This window comes from Alosa sapidissima, chromosome 21 (genome assembly GCF_018492685.1).
Source record: "Alosa sapidissima isolate fAloSap1 chromosome 21, fAloSap1.pri, whole genome shotgun sequence".
Taxonomy (NCBI): Eukaryota; Metazoa; Chordata; class Actinopteri; order Clupeiformes; family Clupeidae; genus Alosa; species Alosa sapidissima.
In genome coordinates, this window is record NC_055977.1 from 23,029,326 (window position 1) to 23,052,982 (window position 23,657).

Genomic DNA, 23,657 nt, shown 5'->3' on the forward strand with positions numbered 1-23,657 from the left:
ACTTTCTAAATTTCTTTCCATTTTAGTTAATAGCAGGCTAGTAGGAACGCAGCATGATGACTGACATTCCGTTCACACTTTCTAAGCCTTGTTGCCTGGCAACGTAGTAAATAGCTTTCAGTAGCCTTCTACATGATTATGCTGAAACGTGTTAAAGCAACACCAAAGAGTTTTTTGTACCTTAAAATAATGTTTCCAAAATTGTTTCCGTGGTTCATCAACTCGTAACAGGGTGAACGGCACTTCTGCATTCGCTTCGCGGCCCTCTATCGGCTGTAACCGCACTATGTAAGTTTGCCAGATCGGGTAGCGGGTTTGTAGTTCAATGGAATGAGACATAAGAAACTACAAATTTGACTTGCATGATGTCGCAATACATCGTACTTTCATAAAATCATGCAACATATTCTACCTTGTCTGTGGACATCGTTATTTGCAAAGCCATTGCTGGATAAACAAATAGCGTGCATGCGACAGAGGAAAAGTTCTTTGGTGTTGCTTTAAACACACACACAAATATTGGTCGTAGTTTACGGCGTTAAAAAGAAAACCGACTCTCTGTCCTGTCAAACCTGGCTCAAATCTCCAAACTTGTTGAGAAAATGTTTCAAGAGTTAATGTAATAACATGCTTTTTGGATGTTATTTAGGGATTTTTGTTTTGTGTTGGTATGTGTGAGACAAGGGTTAAATGAAATCTGCTTTCATGCCATCAGTCAGCCCCCGATGTTCCACTGGGGCTAAAGTATGACATGGCGTCTGCACAGTAAGCACAGCAAGTGGGAAGTGTTTTTTTTTTTTTGGGTGGGGTGGGTTACCCATCCATTACTTTCAAGAACACCTCTCCCTCCCTCTCCGCTTAACTTTTTTTGGCACAGACAGGTAAAGCGCCTTACCTGACCGTTGTTTCGTCCACGCGCCTGGTCTGCCTGCGCCTCTGGCCAAAGACTTTCACCGGGCTGATTCATCAGAATATTTAGAAAGACGAAGGCGAGCGGTCAGCACTCGTTACCCCCACCGCAGGTCTGCTTAAGGAAGCAGCACTTTAGCCAAGGCCTGTCAAGACAAGAGAATCACCGTGTCTCAGAATTGCGTGCTCTTTAATACTGTATAAATAATTCAGAGCTGTTGCTCTGTCCATTGCATTTGATCATTAATTATGAGGCCAGTGTGGGGTTAAGGAAGTGTCTGAACATTGAGAGGATCTGTCAGTGTATCTGTTGGGACATCCATCAGGCCTTTTCCAACTCGCTATCTGCATAATTGATGGCGTGTATTTATGTAATTGTTAAGCATCCCATGTTGTCCCTTCATGTCAGTCAGCATTGGGCCAAGTCATGAGCGAAGAGCTGAAGACATAACTACAGTCAGTAATTAATAGTGTCTTATCTTTTACTCCCCCATGACGTATAGTTCCAGTCTTCACACGGAAGATGACAGGGGACATGAAAAGGCGCGTTAATCAGTGAGGTGCTCCGGCACAAAACTTTAAAGGAAAGACGGGGCCGGGAAAGAAGAAAGAGTAAAATACTAGGCAACAGCAAGGGGCCACAACATAACTCTGCTGCAGAGGAGCAACGACGTAAAAGTGTGCCTTCGACTTTGTAGTTTGCACCCAGATTTCTCTCTCTCTCTCTCTCTCTCTCTCTCTCTCTCTCTCTCTCTCTCTCTCTCTCTCTCTCTCTCTCTCTCTCTCTCTCTCTCTCTCTCTCTCTTACTGTCTATCTCTCTCTCGCTCCTTCTCGCTCTCTGTTGCTCTCTCTCCCTTTTTTGTATATATATCTTGACAGTCTATCTATTATTCATCAAGAAGGTCAAGTGTGTAGTTCTAGTTCCCAAGCACAGGAGGCAGCGCAGCTCCATTCATTATGCATCACCTGGGAGTGACGTCAGACCCCTCCCCAGCCCTATTGATTTGCCCCTGGGGAGGCAGAATCTTTTTTATTAGGAGGGGTTGTTACCACAGTGGCCTCGTCATCCACTCTGCTTCACACCAGCCAGTTCTGCGGAATTTTCCTTCAACCCCACTTTCAAAAAAAGAAAAAACACACACACACACACACACACACACACACACACAGAGCCAACTCGTGATACCAACAGTTTGTTGTTTGTGTGTGAATAGAAAATGAGTGGAGAGGGGTTAAGCCTCCTGCTATGATGGTACACTGATGTGAGGAGTACAGCAACTTTACTGAAACTGCATGTGGGCAAAATCAATAGAAGGTCCAGACTTCAGTTTTCACGTTTTTTTTTTCTTCCTTCTGTGTGGGGAAAGGCTTTTCTATGACTGAGTGTCTTTTGTTTGTTTTTTACTGTACAATATCCCTGAACAAGACCTGGGCTCATTGTATTTGTTTTCTTTCAAAGACTTTGATTGAGCTTTTGATTGAACTTGACTGAAGTGCAGAGATGGGTGTCCAAACACTCACTTCCCCACTACACACACACACACACATACACACTGTTTGACAATTCTGACGAGTTTTTGTTGTATCAGCTAACTCTAAACTCACTGAAGTGTTTGAAAGAAAACAAATACAATTTGTCTGTCTGCTTTGCTGCGTAGTCATCAGGTCTGGAAAGAGAAAATTGAGCCAACCTGTGCAAATTCAGCCAAACTGAGCCAACCTGTACTGCACACACAATCAGATGTGACTTCCTCCTGAGATCATCTGAGACGTCGTACTAGTCGCTTGGAAGTTTGCTTCATTTCGTTGATTCATGTCCCTACTTAAAAAGCACTTTTTGTGTCTGGTCTTTTTATGTTTTGTTTTGGTTTGTTTTGTTTGACAGCCAAGTTCTGTGGTGATCCAGGCGTCCCTGCCCATGGCTCACGGGAGGGACGGAGTTTCATCTACCAATCAGAAGTGTCGTTTAGCTGTAGCCCGCCCTACATCCCTGTGGGCAGCACCACGCGCTTCTGCCAGGCTGATGGCACCTGGAGTGGACTACAGCCTCGCTGCATAGGTACAGTACAGCCACTTACTGTACCACTGGGTTTCATGGTGGACTCATGCTGTTGTGCCAAAGTTATGGTACATCCTTAAAAGATCTTATTAGCATTATATAACTGATACATTGGGACATTAAAAGATGTCAGTTGTATTATAGTTGATAGGTTTTTTGTCCAGGCCCCGAAGTCAATCAATCACAAATTTCCAGTTTGAATAATAATGTAATTGACCATGGTTTGTTACTACTGTATGTTTAATGTTTAATTTAACCAAGGATAGCCAAGAAAGGATGCTGCTAAAAGAGATGGCACACCTTCTTCTTAGGACGCATTTGTGTGGTGATTGATGCCCCTTACACCTGTACACACTGCCTCTTAAAGGACCCCCAAAGCTCTAGTACCAATGTCATTTAAACTGAAATGTGCCCAAAGCACTGTGAGTCAGAGAATCCCTCTCTGTGTGTCAGTCCTGTCTGACAAGATGTAAACAGATAAGGCTGGTGAGGTTTTTGTTATAAGTAATTTAGGACTGAGTACTGTTCAACACACACACACTGTTTGTCATCAAGACAAAATCTTGGCTCTGTGTGCATGGTCTTGTTTGACCTGCTGAGTGAATAGGCTGCATGCATGAATAATGTTCTTGTAGGACAGAGTTCAGGTAAGTGCAAGTCCCTTGATTTGATGGGATTTTTTTCCAGTAAATACAAAGGTTTTGCTTTGTAAGTGAAAAAAAGGGTATTCACATTATTGATTATCTCAGAGACATTGGTGAAAGGGCTTCAAACAATGAAATAGAAAATATGAATATGTCAGCTGGGTACTGTATACACAGGCATTTAGCTACACATTAGCTTTTTATTTCATTTCAATAGTATGTAATGAGATTCACTGTTGCTTACAAGCATGACATGCCTATGTTATCATATTATGGAGTTCATGTAGTTCATGTGGTTGCCTGCTTTAAAAAACAAGAAATAGGGTCATTAACCATGCCGACCAGTCAGGCCAGCGGCATGATATTTCACACCCTTGCCCCCTAGTCTCCCCTCATCCTCTGACCCTACGGAGGAAGAGTAGCTAGCAGCAGTGTGCACATTCCCCAGATGGGGCTCAGTTTACCACTGAGAGGCAGGTGGAGTTCCTCTCCCACTGAACAACCGTACACACACACACAGAGACATGCACAGCCACACACACACACACACACACACACACACAAACACACACACACACACACACACACACACACACATGCACATGTAGAGTATCATCACTTTTATGACATATCACCTCTCTCTTTTTCTCTCTATCTCTCTCTCTCTCACTCACTTCATGAATGAATCAATGAAGTCATTGTTGCCAAAGATACAAATCTGAAACTATGTACAGTATGTACAATTTCATAAGATGAAGGAGCAATGAAAAAGAAAACAGAAAATAAAATAACAATGACAAATTCAGCAATATAACAAATTATAAATAATTTAAAATCATATATCTTGTGAGTTATGTGAGGTACACAAAAAAGTTTGGACGGTCTAAAATATAAATAACAGCAGAATGCCAGGATGTCCAAATTATGTAAACCCTATATTTTATCTAGAATGGTGCAAACACAACATATCAGTTGTTGAAACAGAGATAATGTATTGTTTTTTGGAAAATATATATTCGATTTGAATTTGATACACATCTCAAAAAAAGTTGTGATAAAAGTTGCCATATTTTTCATTCCATGATACACCCAGTGTGACAGCTCTGGACTGCAGACAAGCCATTTTAGCACCTAGAAGTTATCTGGGTGACCACATATGTTGCACAAAACCTGTATGTATCATTCTGCATTAATTGTGTCTTTCAAGATGTGTAAGCTGCCCATGACACATGCATTTATGCACCCCTATACCATCATCATAGATGCTAGCTTTTGAACTGTGTACTGCAGTAATAACAAGTTAGACCCTCTCCTCTTTAGCCCAGAGGATGTAGAGTCCGTGATTTCCAAAAAGAATTACAAATTTTGTTTGTGCTAACCACTGCCTCAGTCCATTTTAAATGAGTTCAGGTAGTCTAGTCGTGAACCCATGAATGTTGAGTACCCTAAAGTTTTATTGCAGAAATTTCATCTATAGGCCTAAGTGGGTGGAATTCAACTTGGTTGCCTAAAGTTGCACTTTGGGCAGTTTGCATAATTAGCATAAATAGGCAATTAAGGCGAGGCAGTACAGGTGAATAGGGTAACAAATTTAAATAATAGATATCACCATGAAACTTTCTGAGTTGATTACTTATGTTAAGATGACAAAAAAAAACCTTACCCAACCTTACTATTGGGCCTATGGGGATCACGTCTAGACCAAGGCACAGATAAGACAAAGGCATTTCTGTATCATGTCTAAATATGGTTTCCTCTTTGCATGATAAGAGTTTAAACCAGTATTTGTGGCCCTATCTCATTAAAAATGCTCTAATTTGCATACACAAAAGCAGATAGTGTGATAAAGCCAGGCTCAAAATTGTTTTTCCAAGGTAAACACGTGTACTTGGTTGGGTGAGTTGGTGAAAACATTTAAGAAACTTGGTAAGGAGGCAGTGTTGACCTATGGACAGACAGATTAAGAAATTAAGTGTGCCATGCAAAACTAGAAAAGCACTCCGAGAGTGCAGACCTCCTCCAAGGGAAAACATAACCGCCTCCTGGATCCAGACGGTGATCCGGATCACTCCCAAACTTTTTGAGTTATCTTGCTAACAAACAGATGAACAGACACACAGACAAACAGACAAACAAACCCCGATGAAAACATAACCTCTTAGCGGAGGTAATAACTATATAACAGCATGCACACACTGCACACACGCAAACCCACAAGAACTATACAATATGCAAAATAACTATATCCAGCATGCACACGTACACAAATGCACAAGAACTATATACAAGAACTATATACAACATGCAACGCGCACATCACAGCAAAAAGCCTCCTAAGCTTAAAAAGCTTCCTCCAACAGATGCCAACCTGATGATGCACATACTGCGTGCTCATCTTCAGGTCATGTTGTGGAAGGCTGCAGGTCAGAGAGAGCCTCAGTTGCAGTCAGTCAGTTGTACTGACTATTGCAAGTGTGAAGAAGGGGAGGTCCGATGCTGCAACCCATTCACAATACAATAATAAAGATCAAGAAGATGATGAGACTGAAGGGAATGAGGAAAGAAATGATGAAGATGGTGAAGGCTATTGAGTGGGATTGTGTGGTTGTTGTTAAATATGTGTGTGTGTGTGTGCGCGCGTGTGTACATACTGTATATAGTTATATAGTTTACAGTGTGTGTGTGCGTGCGCGCCTTGCATGTTCTATATAGTTCTTGTATATAGTTATTGTGCATTTGTGTACGTGTGCATGCTGGATATAGTTATTTTGCTTATTGTATATAGTTCTTGTGGGTTTGTGTGTATGTGCATGCTGTATATAGTTATTTTGCATGTTGTATATAGTTCTTGTATATAGTTATTGTGCATTTGTGTACGTGTGCATGCTGGATATGGTTATTTTGCATATTGTATATAGTTCTTGTGGGTTTGTGTGTGCATGCTGTTATATAGTTATTACCTCTGCCAAGGAGGTTATGTTTTCATCAGGGTTTGTTTGTCTGTTTGTTTGTTTGTCTGTTCATCTGTTTGTTCACAAGATAACTCAAAAAGTTTGGGAGTGATCCGGATCACCGTCTGGATCCAGGAGGCGGTTATGTTTTCGCTTGGCGGAGGTCTGCACTCTCGGAGTGCTTTGAGATAATGAGAGAGGGCCTCATTTGCATATGTAAACATTAAATTATAAAAAACATGCAATACATTTTTTTCTCATCTTAACATAAGTAATCAACTCAAAGTGTCATGGTGATATCTATTATTTAAATTTTTTACCCTATTCACCTGTACTGCCTTGCCTTAATTGCCTATTTATACTAATTATGCAAATTGCCCAAAGTGCAACTTTAGGCAACCAAGTTGAATTCCACCCACTAGGCCTATAGACGACATTTCTGCAATAAAACTTTAGGGTACTCAACATTTCTGGGTTTACTATTGGGCCTATGGGCTAGACTAAGGCACAGATAAGACAAAGGCATTTCTGTATCATGTCTAAATATGGTTTCCTCTTTGCATGATAAGAGTTTAAACCAGTATTTGTGGATAGTGTTCATAGTCAATGGTTATCAGAAGTTAAGATGCAGTACCGTCCGAGGCCCCAAAGATCACATAATATTGTTATTAGCCATTTCCTTTGTTTACAAAAAATTCTCTGGATTCTTTGAATAGTTTAATGACATTGTGCACTACAGATGATGAAATACCCAAATTATTCACAATTTCACGTTGAGGAGCATTATTCTTAGTTGCATCATTTGCCCACTTGGGTTTGCACAGAGTAATGAATACCTCCTTTACTTCTGAGAGACAAAAGAAATCAAAAAGAGCATCTCTCTCTTTTTAGACCAAAGCATGGCGCAAGTTAAGCTAATCAGATGTGAAATGTTCATCCTTGTGTTTTTTAGCATTACAAAACTTTTGCAGCCATTTATTGCCCCCATTCCAGTGCTTTTGAGACATGTTGCTGGCATCAAATTCAAAATGGGTCATACTAGTTGAAAATATAGTTCCAACTATAGTCAAAATAGTCATACTTGTTGATTTCAACATTTGATATATTGTCTATGTCCTTTTTCCATCTAGATATGGGTTCACAAGATATGCAGATGATCACCTTCTGTTTTTATTTACATTGTCCCAGCGCTGCATCCCAACCATTTTTGATAACGGTTGTAATTTTAATGTAACAGAGTAGAGAGAATACAGAGCATTATAATCTTACGATCCATATCTGTATGAGCTATGTCAGTCTTCATCTATTATGAGTTAAATGTAGTTCATTTTGTTATGGCTGATTGCTCTCCCAATACTATGCATATTTAGAACTGGGGAGGTACATTTTCAAACTTATTGAAATGAGGGTTTTATTTTACAAAAAGGTTTCTCACAATAAGGCATGTCTCTTGCAATTGAGAAGAAAATGTTCCTCACTTTCAATCTCTTATGCTCTGTATCCACAAGACTAGTTCACCTATTACCAGGCATTCATGTTTTTCTTTTATATCTGGTGACGGGGGCGCCGTAAGAAGGGAACGCTAAAATGATTTAGAAGGCCTTGCGCACCCCCCCAACCCTGGGCACATAATTGCCAAGATTATTATTATTGGGGTGTGGGCGGGATGGGTATTATATTCTTTCATAGGTCCCAAATTTCATGCAGCGACCCTGCCTGCCAACCTCTATTTTGTAGGTAATGATTACTGACTATTTTTTCAGTGTTCTTTTTTTCCTGTCTTAATGTTAATTAGATTTTTATGGCTTGAGATTTGCAATTTGCTGATTTCATGTCATCTTCTCAAAATTTCATAAAGGGCACCTGATTAGTGTTATCAATTCGTATTTGTACAGATTTTGGAACATGACTAAATTGTTGACATTTTTCATTGTGATTTGATTTAATGGGCTGCTGTCTTTGATCTGGAACTCATTTGAAAGAATTGTAGTTAGGTATCATTATTACTTTTTGCAAGAGTTCTCTCTCTCTCACACACACACACATACACATTTTCCCTCTCTCTGCCTTTTATAACACGTAAATTCAAGTGTTTATTTGTAACAGTGTACAATTAGCAGTGAAATGTTAACCTGGTGGACTGTGACTATGCAAAATAGAAGAGATATCTCCCTCCCTCCCTATTCCACCTCTTTTTTCTGTCCTTTGTTGTACATGCTTTCTCCCTTCATCAACCTCTCTCTCTCTCTCTCTCTCTCTGTACCCTGTCTTCTCTCTTCCTCTTCTTAATGCCCTATCCCCATATCTCTCCACCATTCTCTCTTTCTCGCTCTCTCCTCTCTTCCTCCCTCTTCCTCTCTAATGGCCGCCACCTCTGCAGTGGCCTGCTAGTGAGAGGGCCAGGCCAGGCCCTCTGGTGGCGAGTGTCGGGCACAGCATGGCGCCGGGGCAGGGAGGGGAGAAAGAGAGGGGTGCACTTCTGAGTGCCCAGGTGCCAGACGCTCATTAGCAGCCATTACTTCTCCAACCCAGAGAGAGAGAGAGGGATGGAGTGAGACATCACTCATGCACTCACGCTCACTGCACTGCTCAGAGACTGCACCGCGAGACATGACAGGGCACTGGCAGATGTCCTCCGCCCATGCGAGATACAGTATGTGAAGACAAACTGAGTCACGTACGGAGTCAGAGATAGAGAGACAGAGAGAAAGTGAGAGAGGGTGAGAAGGGCTGAGACTCGGAAATGGGATAGAAACACACCGTGTGATGTGGGCACATGCAGCGTGAGGCGTGCACTTTTGGTTAAAAAGTTGAGGTAGTAAAGTGGCAGGGAAGAGATCAAAACACGACGTTGACGTGTTACAGTCAAGGACTCTTCGTCCAAGCAGTGACATTTTAAGTCATAAACTCACCTTCAACAACCCCCCACCCCCAAACACACACACACACCACACACTCTTTTATCGATGGTGGTTTGTTCAGCAAACCAATTTCCCCTCGAGTGCCATCTCCACTCCGCCGTCCCTAGATCCCTGTGCAAATTCCAAGTGGTATCAGCTAAATGAAACGCTGCCGACGGAGACTTCCTCCAGCGAGCTCCCCTGATTGCTCTTTAATGTGCTCCAGCTCCAGCCTCCGACGTCAAGATGGAGGCTGTGATGTATTGCTTATGAGACTCCTTACCTTCCACCACTATTCCCCCATCCAGCCTTTATTAATCACATTAGGTCACGGATTGCCTGTTAAAACCGGTTCATTCTCTTTCTTGTATGTATACTTCCTTACTCTCATGAAGAGCCTGGGGGGAGTGAGAGTGTGCTTAATGAAGCGTGGTTCGGAGCATAGGTGCAACTTGGGTGGAAGTTGGGAGAGCACAATGTGAGGCAGGTGTTACATTGTCTTTGCCATTGTGTCCCTTGCTGGCGCACACCCCTGTGCCAAAGCTAAGCGGAGGGCGCGGGTACGCGTCCGTACACTAGGGATTGACCTTGTCGGCGAGTTGTTTGGGAGGCAACACATAAATAAAAAGAGACCACCTGGGATGGTCGCAGGCTTTTGTCCTCCCCCTGAAAGGAGCTCAACCTAGATCCTACTGCCCTCTTTGTCCACTGCTGATAGTCTTAACTACAGCTTGTGAGGCGTTTCACAAAGTACAATACACACACACACACACACACACACACACACACACACACACACACACACACACACACACACACACACACACACACACACACACAGACGCACTTAGAAAAAAAAAAATCAATGCCCTCGTACCGATACTCACACCCGAGCCAACTTCGGGCTCAACAGCCACAAATGCCTTATTGATAAGATTATTCCAGGAGAGGTACACGAAACGGCCAGTCCCTCCAATGCCCTCTAAGGGAGTAGGCCGTTGGCAGGCAAGAATAATGGAGCATAGATATGAATTGTTTACCGATGGTTGCAGGAAACTAAATTGCATCAAAGGGTTTACTCGCCAAAAATAAATAAATAATGACCTACTGCTGAAACCTGCAGTGCAACTCAGTGCACATACAGTATACTGCAATATTGAGGTCTAGTGGAACTTTTGTCAATTTCTTTATGACATTGAAAGCCTTGTGTCTTTGAAAGTCTAGAATGACACGACATTTGTTAACATAACAACAGTTTATTTGCATCATCTGTAAAAGTATCTTTGCTGCTAGGCAGCATGGATTCCATGGACCCGATTTTCACCTAAACGAAGGAACCAATCACAGAACGGAGGGGGGACAGCAAGACGATGACGACACACCGAAGCGGTTATGAGCTACAGTACATACAGACGCATTTGATAGACATTCGTAACGCCCAATAAACGGCTCTGGGCATTCGTAAACCACGTCTCAAATACGAGAAAATGAATGTGTATTTCCCAGACCCCATCTAAAGGAGATGAGGTCTGGCGTTACCCAGGCTACTGTAAAAGAGTGCACTGTTAGATAAAGGGGAACTCACTGGGAAACAAGGCAGTCTTGTTTCTCTCTCTCCCAAATCAGATGGTCATCCTAAATAATTTAGAGACCTGAAAGCAAACAAAATCAAAATTCCACTGCTTTCTGAGATGATTTCAGTTTATACTCTGCACAAACTCTAATCCCTAAATAAGACCTAGGCTTTGCTTTCTCTACACACAGATGAAAGTTGCTTATGTAATCCGTACTCCTATTCTCTCTATTGGCTACATATGGATGCTTCGAAAAGTACAGTACAGTACATACAGCTTTTTCCTGAAAAAATAAACCTTAAAGTTGACAAAAAGGGGAAGATCTTTGCTATGCAGGCTGTGTAAAATCTGCAAGTTGATGAAGGCTGTATCTACTGGCCAGATGAGACGGCCTTCAGAATGTTAGACCAAGGACCTCCTCAGAGCTCTCTCCGAGAACTTTAAAGTACCCCTCTACTGGAGCCCATGGGGTCTCAGTACTTCTCACATCCACCTTTGCTTGTGCCTTATATCTGTAATAGCTTTAGTAATTAACACAGGGCTTGTCTGGAACAGTGTGTAGATTAGATTACCAGCCTAGCCTAAGCATTCCCTATTGGACACACCTAGCTAACATCAATAGGTGTAGAAATAATTGTTTTACATTGTCAGTAATTGAATAATTACTCAATAATATGTCACCTACTTATTGGGGTTTAATTGATGACTAAGACAAGATCTTGAATATCGTTTAGGCAATCGATTATTATCTGGTTAGTTCTCTAAGGCATTTAGTAAAACAAGCAAATTAGGTATTACAGCTAGTATTATCTTCTCTAATGGAGATTTGACTCTAAACAAAACGATTTGACATAGAAGGACTAACATGTGTTTTTATATTCCATGAGCACAAGCAGACTTGTGTGTAAGAGCCATCAATTAGTGTTGTGTCCCACTTTGACTTTAGTGCAGTGGGTCTTATTTGGTCGTGAGTAAAGCAGCACCTAGAAGCAAAGGCTAGAAAAAAATCCATCACAGTTTACAATGTGCTCAGTGGATTACATGTGCACTTCTCATCTTTTTTCCCCTCTCTAACAAAGAACAAGGCCACACACACACACACACACACACACACACACACACACACACACACACACACACACACACACACACACACACACAAGACACACCTCCAATCCCCATCAACACCTTCCTTAAATCCCATTTTTATAGATCATTTTTCTGCCCCTGATTCAATATTACAGCACACACAGGAATACAGAATAGAGAGAGAGTGACAGAGAGAGAGTGACCGAGAGAGTGACCGAGAGAGAGAGAGAGAGAGAGGCACAAGTGTAGAGGAGAGAAACAGAGTCGGGAGCAGAGAGAGAGAAAGAGGGGGAGATGCAGAAACAGAGAGGAAGCATAGAGGAGCATGTATAAAGAGAAAGAGACAGAGAGATAGAGGGAGAGGAGAAGAATCAGGGAGCAGAGATGGAGAGAAACGGATAGAGAGAGAGAGAGAGAAAGAGAGAGAGAGACGGACGAGGCGAGGGCCGAGCCTCGCACTGTGATTTCCTCCGCCTGCCTCCGATCCAGCTCTGTGCGTCAGCCAGCAGGGATGTGCTCTACATCCCAATCACAACACCCCCACCCCACCCTGCCACTGCCGCCACCACCACCCTAAACCCCACCAGCCCCCAGCCTGCCTGCGTCGACTCGCCACCCCCTACGCTGGAGCAACATTGCCCCCTGCTGGGGCTTCTTGGGTCGTGCCTGTTCTCTCCTCCCCTCTCTTTTCTCTTTCTCTCTCTCTCCCTCTCATCCCCCCCTCCCCTCACTATAAAAATCACTGTAATGTAACTGCTGCAGCACTTCCATAAACACGGGCCGGGGCCTGTAATCAGGGGCATAACGAGAGGCGTCCCAACAAGCGTCAGCAGAGGAGAACGGAGCCTGGGAACGCCTCGGAGCGGCGAGGCTGCTGACCGTGAGCGAGTGAGAGCGCTGCCGTGTCTCTAATAAGGGATATCTGTGCTTCTCAGGCATGGTGTCCTCTGAACGAGAAAAAAGGAGCCAGATTCACTGGCCGCTCTCTCGGCTAGCCAGAGGGTTGGATGACTACTAGAGATGGGAGCCGCTGATATTGATATCTTTTCTTTCTTCCTTCCTTCTTTCCTTCCTTTCTTTTTTTTTCTCTTTTTGTCTGTCTCTCTCTCTCTCATCTGCAGAGCCCACCCGCACCACCTGTGAAAACCCAGGAACGCCTCGCTCCGGCTCCATGAACAGAACCTTTGGCTTCAAGGTGAGTGGGGGGGGGGGGAACCACGGCACAAAGCCCAGGGCCTGCTAGCCCACACACAGCACAGCAGGCAAGAGACAACACTGCCCCCATAGTGACTCAGGAGCAGCGTGGCAACTGTGTTGGAGGCGTAGATGATTGCAAGTCTTTCTGTTTTAATGATGATGATGATGATGATATAACAGATGATGATTATGGTGGTGGTGAAGATAATGATGATGAAGATGATGATGATGATGATGATGATAAAGATGGTAACGGCATCAAGGAGGAAGTGGATGTGACCCTGATGGTTGAGCACTCCAGTCAGTATGATTAGGAAATGGAGTTAATTAAGTTCACACAGAGATGTCTCGCTGGGCGTTTAGGAGATAAGCCCACTGTATAAGTCATTTAGTCAAGTAGGAGGGTAGGCTCTGGGCTTTGGTCTTTTTTATTATTATTTGGTGGTGTGTGTGTTCAGTGGTGTTTTTTTCAGTGGTGTTTTGTATTCACAACAGGACGTGGAATGGAACGTTGTGTGTGTATGCTTGTGTGTACAGTCAGTGACTGAGTACTTTGTGTGTGTATGTGTGTTTATATGTTTCCATAAGGTGTGTGTGTTCAGTGTGTGTGTGTGTGTGTGTGTGTATGCGTGCGCGCACTGTGTTTGTGGACTCCATCGCGGCCTCACACTGTCTGCCCAGCAGGCCCCCTACACACACACATACACATCTTCCCCTTTCATGTCGTTAATGAGTGTGAGTCGCGCGGCTCTCTGCTGCCCTCTCCTCAGCTGCAGTAGTGGTTACTGTGCACCCACGCCGCGCCGACCAGCAGACAACAACAGCATAAACGATCGCCACAGGAAAAAGGCACGGGACACGGCTGCTCTGACTTCATAAAATGGTGTCATTGAGCGCAAAAATATCCACATCAGAAAGAGGCTTGGGAAACCAGCGTAGTACTGCAGTCAGTAGACTGGGTGATGGACGCACAACTGAGGCTGCATTCTGAGGCTGTGTAGCTTTGTTCGTTAATTGTTTTGATGCATCTCGGCCTTGTTTATCTGTAAACATTATGATGCTGTAATGAACCCACTGGAATGGAAGCAAAGAACAGATTTATACATGTGTGCACAGCCTTTCATAACACACACACACACACACATTCACATACACATACACATACACATACACATACACATACACATACACATACACATACACATACACCCATATACACACACTCCGACTGGAGACAGCAATTACATCCACAACTTTGTTGATGTCCTCGACTAAAAATAACATCACCGAAAATAGAGCTTGGGGTCATCCTCGCCCAAGTGAGTATGAATAATTTGGTCGAAGGAAAGCCAAGAGTGAACTGTGAAGAAGACGCGGAAGGAAACCATGTGACCACCCACCCACCCACCCTCCAACTACCACCACCCTCCAACTACCACCCTCCTGTCCTCCTCAGATGCGACGGCCATTAACAATTCAAGGCCTTAATGCAGTCGCTGGGTCAAGTCCTGCCAAGCTTGCGGAGAACAGGGGAAATATCAGGCTTTTCACACTCATAAATCATTTGACTCGCTTCCCAAGAAGGGGGCCTGGACCGGTAGCTCCCTCCCTCCTCTTCATGCAGGGACTTAATGATATTGAAGCGAGAGAGTGGGAGAAAGAGAGGGAGCGAGAGAAGGGAAGATGGTGCATCCTGCCGATAAGGTTCTGTGTCCATTACTCCGCTGGTCGGTGTTTGTGGCGCGAGAGCAACGTGTTAATCAGTTAGCGCGCAAAGCCTCCATGCTATACAGGGTGTGTGTGTGTGTGTGTGTGTGTGTGTGTGTGTGTGTGTGTGTAGGCTGAGATAGTAGCATGAACCACCATCACTATAATGAGTGAGTGTGTGTGTGGAAGGGTGGGGGGGGGGGGGCTGAGATGGCAGCATTAACTACCATCACTATATTGTTCCCAAAGAAACACACCACACATGTCTGCCTTCAGGAAAGTTCCTGCTTTTCTCTTGACTGTTAGGCTGTTAGACTGATTGGGTCTCATGTTTATTGTTGAGGTTATCGAATGTGATTATTTCACTGCTGATTTCCACAGCGATTGTGATTGTTATAGGAAGACACGTCTCTTTCAATGTCCTTACTATTCAATTGGCTCACACTGAAGCCACTCTGAATAAAAAGGCCTGCCATAGAAATAATTGTATCGTAAATGTTTATTGTCTGCGGCCACTGGAAGGACTCTGTTGTTTGCCTTGGGCTTTTCCTCAGCCTCGAGACTGAGGCTTAGTGACGTCCATTTTCCTCAGGAAATCGGGGGCTTTTTCCTGTTCATTTCTCTTTTTTAGTAGTTTCTTTCTTAATTCCACATGTTTCGGCTTGTAGTGAAAGGCCAGCCTTGTCGTTCACCTGCTTTTGACACTGTGGTTTCACCTGAAGTGTGAGAGTTATGAGCTGTGACTGTTTGTGAGTCACCTTCGCCCAAGCCCTCAAAAGAAAACAAACAAGGCCAGTGGTCTGTCTTTATCCCCAGCTTGGTGGGATTAGTATTGAGACGTGGCTCAAGACACATCCAATGGTTTTGAAAATTTTTGGGGTGAAGTGAGTTTGTGTGTATGTGTACACATGGATGTGTGTGCAACAAGCATGGTCATTTTGGATACAAATTTTGTACGTGTGTGTGTGTGTTTGGTTCATGACAGGTGGGCAGTATGGTGGCGTTTCAGTGCCATCCTGGGCATTTGCTCCTGGGCTCCACCACACGCTTGTGCCAGGTCGACCTCACGTGGAGCGGCACCCAGCCTGAGTGCATCCGTAAGTGCCCCCGCACACACACACACACACACACACACACACACTCACCACTGCTGTCTGTGTTGTTTTAATTTATACCTGCCTCCCTGTTTTTCTCCTCTCTGTCGTCTGCATTTCCAGACACGCATCACGTATTCACAGCAGTTTGTGAACCTCATGGCGAAAACTTGAGTCTTGACAGTGTGATCCTTCTTTCATTTCCAGGCTTTGAATTATAAATCAATCCTCGATGCACATTTCACATTCTGAATGGGAGTTCTGCATAGACTGCTAGGCCAGCCCTCTCTATACTAAAAGATCATTTCGGGAATCCCGCTGCGAATGCTTGTTTTCTCTCTAACAACTGGGTCGTCACCCCATCATCCGTTCTCTGTGTATTTTCTTTAGACTGCTAATGGAATTAGTTTATAGCTAGGGAATTGGCACAGAGAGTGAAAATGTATGTAAAATACATCCCTAATTCATTGGGGGTATTCTGAGACTCTCATGTTATGCAGACCATGATTCCTCATCAAGAAGGTCTGTAAACGGGGGTGGGGGGAGGGACATGTCTTTACTTGATTTATTAGTTGAATTCTGGGACTTTTCCCATGAGCACTAATTGACCCATATTAGAGAGCAGCGCTAAGCAGCATGCAGATCTGCTGTGTCGGAGATGCAGCCTCTAATTTCAGAGCCCCAAAGAGGTGACATCGCTACTTCATCCTTGAGTTCCCATGACAACCAAATAGAATTGACTCTTATTTGAATTTGTCCATTTGAATGGGTCGATGAAATGACATGTTGTTGTGGTTACATAATCAGCTACTCAAATTGGAAAATATGATAAAAGGGTGGTGTGTGTATTTATCTTTTTACATAGTTCCCATGTTATTAATGATGGAAACTTAATGTAGTCCATTAACAGTCTCTACAATTACAACCAGGACTGCTGCACTAGTTGCAGTGATAACCAAACCAACATATTTTGATCTGTATTGTAGCCACTGAAATTAGCACTGTTAAGTAACAGTAACTCATCGCTATTAGCAGCTAACAATCCACTGCACTGATCTCATAACAGGCTAGTTTTGGCTTTGTGCTTGTGGGACACACAGTTCACCGTCATCTCCACCGGACTTCAGCCTGTCCAGACTGGACGCCATAAAAGTCCTATAAAACTGACTAAGCGAGGCTAGCCACAGCATATTCCCAATGATGAGTTTGAGTTGAGAACTGCAACTAAAACTTTTTGAACTCAACAAGGCAACAGAGGTGGGAGACATGATGGTGTGGTGGTGTGAGGGGGGGGGGGGGGGGGGGGGGGGTTCAGGGGAGGGGAAGTCGACACGTAATAGATGCCTGCATGTCAGGAGTTCAACTTCCCCCCCACACTCGGCATTGTCACTGTTTGCCCATAATTCAAGCCGTCCTTCCATTAATTCTTCAGGTCTGCACTTACTGGGGAAAAAAGAGCCCGAGTGAGTGGTTTCCTAGGTAGCAGGGAGATATTCTATGAATCTTGGTGATTTCTGCACTCAGAGATGTCTGCAGCCTGACAAAGAACCAAAGGGCCTCATTATTTTAACTGATGAACTACACACTGCGCCGTCGGAAAGGCATATTTAATAACCTGCCGCTTTGAAAATTGATTCATATTATTGGGATAGTGAGAGATGATCATTTTCTTTTTCTTTTCTCTTGTCCCTTTTTTTTCCATCCCCTCCCGCCGCCCGCCACACCTCCGCTCCGTTTGATTCTCTTTCTGCCTCCCTGCACAGCAGGTGCTGCGCACACTGAGAATTAGGTGGGAGAGGAGTCCCGTTAGACGCTCGCTGGGGGACAGCGTGTGATGAAAGATCTTTCCCAGCATGCATTGCGCCTTGCGGTTGCTCACTCCCTCCAGGTGCCACTCGGATTCCGACTGAAAGGAGGATAAGAAAGGGAGGGAGGGAGAGGGGGAAGTTTCTCGCTCCCTTTGTTCCTCTCTGTTCCTCCCATCTTTTTTTCCTTTTACCCAATCTGTCTGTATTTGTCCATCTTTCTTTCCTCTCTCTCTCTCTTTCTCTCTCTCCCTCTCTCCCTCCCTCTCTCTCTCTCTCTGTTTCGTTGGCCCATGTCTGCCCTGAACACAGACTTATCTCCAGCTCCACAGCCGGTCTGCTTTACTCCACTCCACTTCTCTCTAGTCCACTAAACACACACACACACACACACACATATACACACACACCCCCACACCCACACACACACACACACACACACACACTCACACTCACACACACACATACACACACACACACACACACACTCACACACACACACAAACACACATAAAGAGAGAGGAGAGAGAGCTCTGTACAAACACTCACCGACTCTCACATATTTAAATCAAATATGCCCACCGCCCTCACCCGCGTCTCTGGGCTGTGAACTGTGTCTTTGCTGAGGGCCACACCTAGCGCGCGGGCAGCTATTAGCGGCCACTTTCCCCAGCACTTTATTTTATTGTTCCTTTATCAACCGTGCCCAAGTCCCAGCCATCCGTCAGGGGGTCTCAAGGAGTCTGTGTCGTGGCCATGGAGGGAAAGAGGGAGAAAAATATACACTCACAAAAGGCGGCCCCTTGACCCAAACTTCAGCAGGAGTCCGCTCCAAGGATTTCAAATGTGGCCGCCTATCAGCAGGGAGCAGGGAGCTGCTGTGTGTGTGTGTGTGTGTGTGTGTGTATGTGTGTGTGTGTTCTCTTAATCTACTGCAGAGTCCCTACCCCTCACACACACACACACACACACACACACACACACACACACACACACACACACACACACACACACAGACGCAAACTCACTCACTCTCTCTGTCCCTCTCTCACACACAGGCACACCCTTATACAGTATATACATACTGACCCACACAAAGAGGCACACACACACACAGTTATTCTGTGTCACTCCACACACACACACACACACAGACACACACACACACACACACACACACACTCACAGACACTTACACATAGACACAGACAATCACACACACACACACAGACACACATATACACTCACTCACATACACTTATGAATACACAGGCAATCACACAGGCAATCACACTCATTCAGAAATACATGTACCGTATACACACACATACACACACACAAACACACACACACACACACGAAAACCAAACTGCGCTCATACACACTGAGTGTCACACCCAGAGCAAAGTCAGAAGCGGAACGAAGCAGCCTGGGCAAACTTTCTCCTCCCTCCTAACACAGCTGCTTCCCAATTGCCAAAGACAGATTGGCGCTCACTCCAAGCATTTCCAAACATAATTACATTTTGGCCTCATATGTCACTGCTGCAACTGCTTGTGTCACTGTTGTGCTGATTGCTATTTCAGTCCTTGGAACTAAACTGCAGTGATGCTGCGACAATGAGCTTTCCTGCAGGCCAATCATGTGTCTACGAATAGCCTGTGTGATTATGGGGGTAATTAACCCATTTAATTGTGTTATTTTTGCTAGTTTTTCCCCACAAAATAAACTGTTTTGTTTTTCTCTAATTACCCACAATGGGGTTAGAATAATGGCAGGCGAACGTCTGCCCCTGTAAAATTACCTGGAACTGTCAGTTTTGTGTCCTCGCTTCTGAGGGGGAATGTGTTTTCAGTGCACTCAACCCTGGGCAGCCTCCCACTGACCCGAGATGGCCTCTCGATCACAAAAGCCTCCCCACCCTCAGCCCTGATCGCTAATGTTTCTGTCTCATCAATAAAGCGCTGTATCAAAGCGGGGCGGAGATGAAAGGCTTGGACCACGGCCACTCTGGCCCCACAAAACGAGCTCTCCGATGGGCTGTTTGATCAAATCAGCCCAGGTCCACCCAGGCGCCGGCCGTCCAGGGGGGGTGACTGAGCATCTGCGGCCGCTTGATCTCTCTGGGGGGCGGGGGGGGGGGGTGGGGGTGGATGGGGTGGACAGAGATGTAGGTCGTGTTGAATGAGCGTCATGCCAACAGTGGTCAGTGTTTAAACTGTCCTGCGCCGCCCCTCTGAAAAAAACTTTTAGCTGACTACAGCTAGCTTCAGAAGCTCACCTCAGCTGCCTGTCTCTCTCTGTCCATCTCTTTCCATGTCCATTCATTTTCACTGTTTATCTGTCTCTTAGCTCCAAAAAGTTGTTAACAGTGCCTTATGTCAGGTGTTCACCTCATGACATTCTGCTGGGCTGAAGGATCTGTGAGGAGTAGAGACAGGGAGCCTAACTTCACTTCAACTTCTCTCCTCTCTCGCTGCTCTTTTCTTTCTCTCCTGGCTGTCACCTCTATCCTCTCTTTAACTTCTCTCCTCCTTTCTCGCTGCTCTTTTCTCCTCTCCTGGCTGTCACCACTAGTCGAAGCTCTTCGACTGACGGCTGCACTTGTGTCGTGGGGGATGCAGTGCATCTTTCTCTTCTCACTCCTGCGGTTTTCACACTCCTCCGTTCACACTGTCTCCTGAATCACAATACAAATGGCTCTCACTGGCATCACCACTTTGATGCCGTTTACAATTCCGTGCAAACACAAGTGCAGACGGTAACAGGAACAAAGACAGTGAAGGAACAAAAAACACTTGATGCAAAGGGGAGATAAACTACAAACACTTTCTCTTATTGATTACCTCTCTCTCTCTCTCGCTCTCTCTTTCTCTCTCTCTCTCTCTCCCTCTCTCTTTCTTTCTCTCTCTCTCCCTCTCTCTCTCTACTTCTCCCCTCTCAAATTCAAATTCAAAGAAGCTTTATTAGCATGACTGTTTGGGTACAGTATTGCCAAAGTTAGTGTTACAGATAACACAGTGGAATCACTCTCTATATCCCCCTCTCTATTGATCTCTCTCTCTCTTTCTCTCTCTCTCTCTCTCTATCTCTCTCACAAACACACACATACACACACAATTTCTCTCTCTCTCGAAGATGACATAGAATGAAAAGCCTCTCCTTTGTTAAATAAGTGGAGAGTCTGGTGCATGGCCAAACTCAGACGTTGAAACGACCACTAAAAATGGGCAAATCTGAACAGACAGGCTGTGACGCAAATACAAATACAAGGCAGCCAACCAGCGTAAAGTTCACTTCATTATTCATGTGGGTGCCAGATAAGCATGAGGTGGTGCTAGATATCTGCTAAAATGAGGCATTTTATTCCCCAGCATTTAGGGTTGTAAATGATCTTGTAAAATAGCATCTGAGCATATTTTGACAAACCTAAGTTCCATACCTTTGATCTCAACATCAGAGAACAAGGTAAAATACTCTGTTAATCTATTCTATGTTACCTTTAACCACTCTATCTCTCTCTCCCTCTCCATCTCTCTCTCTCTCTCTTCCTCTCCATCCCCATCTCTCTCCTTCTCCATCTCTCTCTTTCTCCCTCTCCATCCCTCTCTCTTTCTCTGACATGGTGTTTTCCTCTGTCTGTCCCTACAGCCCACTCCTGTAAGCAGCCAGAGAGTCCCCCGCACGTGTCGGTGGTGGGCATGGACCTGCCGTCGTTCGGCTACACCCTCATCTACTCCTGCCAGCCCGGCTTCTTTCTGTCCGGCGGCTCTGAGCACCGCGCCTGCCGCTCCGACGGCACCTGGAGCGGCAAGATGCCTGTGTGCAGAGGTACATGGACACACACACACACACACACACACACACACACACACACACTCACACACACACACATATCCATAATACTCATACACACACAAACACATTTTTGCATTCTAGTAGTGTACTTTATAGTACTATATCTACTGGGGGGCAGCCGTGGCCTACTGGTTAGCGCTTCGGACTTGTAACCGGAGGGTTGCCGGTTCGAACCCCGACCAGTAGGCACGGCTGAAGTGCCCTTGAGCAAGGCACCTAACCCCTCACTGCTCCCCGAGCGCCGCTGTTGTTGCAGGCAGCTCACTGTGCCGGGATTAGTGTGTGCTTCACCTCACTGTGCTCACTGTGTTCACTGTGTGCTGAGTGTGTTTCACTAATTCACGGATTGGGATAAATGCAGAGACCAAATTTCCCTCACGGGATCAAAAGAGTATATACTTATATATATTAAGTATAAGTATACTTATACTTACTATACTTATGGAAACACATGCCCACTACTGTCACACTGAGACACATACAGCTAAACTTTTAGATTCCCCATGGAATCCTCCTCCCCCAAATCTAGGGGAAAACTCATGACACACAGCTCAAATTAAACAGAGGGAACTCAAGGGCCTATAATCCAAAACCTAGGTAAATGTTCAGAACTCCTAACAATGTTCCTGGTACCTGAGGAAAGTTCCAGTGGTATGAAAGAGCACTGTGGCGGTAGCGCTAGCAGCCGCTGTGCCTGTCTGGAGCTCCCGCTGCCTCATCCTCTTCTTTTCCATGCCCCTTTATTGAACTCGCCTCTCCTCTCCTCTACCGTACTCTCTTCAACTGACCTCTCCTCTTCTCGCCTCTCCTTTACTCTCTCCTCTTCTCTCTCCTCTCCTCTCCTCTACCGTACTCTCTTCAACTCTCCTCTCCACACTTCGATCTTACTCTCTTCAACTCTCCTCTCCTCTTCTTTCCTTTCTTCTCCTCTCCTCGCCTCGCCTCTCCTCTCTCCTCTCCTCTCCACTCCTCTCCTCTCCTCTCCTCTCCTCTCCTCTCCTCTCCTCTCCTATCCTCAACTCTCCTATCCTCAACTCTCTCCTCTCCTCTCTCCTCTCTCCTCTCCTCTCCTCTCCCCGCGGCCGTCTGAAGCACACAGCTGTTAGCCCAGAGCCCGACAGTAGTTAACACAGACACAAACAGATGTGGGGCATGTCCAGACTCCCGGGGACAGCATGCTTTGTTGCGCTCTTGCTGTGTGGGAGAGTCTCTTTTTTATTTCCCTCTCTCTCTCTCGCGCGCTCTTCCTTTATTCGTCTCTGTCACCCTTGCTCTTTCTCTCTCTCTCTCTCTCTCTTTTTCTCTCTTTCTCTCTCTCTCTCACTCTCTCACTCTCTTTGAACCATTTCTGTTTACGTGCCCAAACCCCCGACAAACAGGGGGAGAGGCTTTTGTTTGTTCAGTGTGTGACAGTGTGCTTGACACAGCGGCCTTGTCATCCACCCCCACACACAGCCTGGGAGCGGAGCGATAACTCACCAAACAGTGGCCAACATCGCGCCACACACCGCTGATTGTGTGAGGTGTGTGAGGTGAATCCACCAAGAGATGAGTCAGCGTTTTTCATTTGCTTGTCTTTGTGTTTGTGTGTGTTTGTTTTTTTTGTGTGTGTTTCAGCTGGATCCAAGCTGTCTGAGAAGCCTGTGAAACCGGTTCCAGGGACGCCCAGCCCTAAGCTGAATGGTAAGTTAATCGCTGCACTGACTGTGATTGAACGTGCTCCTCCTTCCCCACGCATGTGGCTCCAAGATGGAGTGTGGAGTGGAAGAGATATGGAGTTCCCACTTGGGACACCTGTTGGAGCTCGGGGCAGTGGAAATAGAGGACCGCGTCCTTAATGTCCTCTTGGAAACCCATCTCTAGAGGATG

At 45.0% G+C, this 23,657-nt stretch overlaps 1 protein-coding gene across 1 annotated transcript in view; it reads left to right on the forward strand.

The window, feature by feature from the left end:
• The window catches only part of csmd3b (CUB and Sushi multiple domains 3b), a 387,713-nt gene that overhangs the window by 358,179 nt on the left and 5,877 nt on the right, over nucleotides 1-23,657 (forward strand). Inside the window, 5 exon segments of the mRNA XM_042077517.1 lie at nucleotides 2,796-2,969; nucleotides 13,249-13,322; nucleotides 16,017-16,128; nucleotides 21,582-21,761; nucleotides 23,406-23,471. Of these exon segments, the coding sequence (XP_041933451.1) occupies nucleotides 2,796-2,969; nucleotides 13,249-13,322; nucleotides 16,017-16,128; nucleotides 21,582-21,761; nucleotides 23,406-23,471 (606 nt within the window).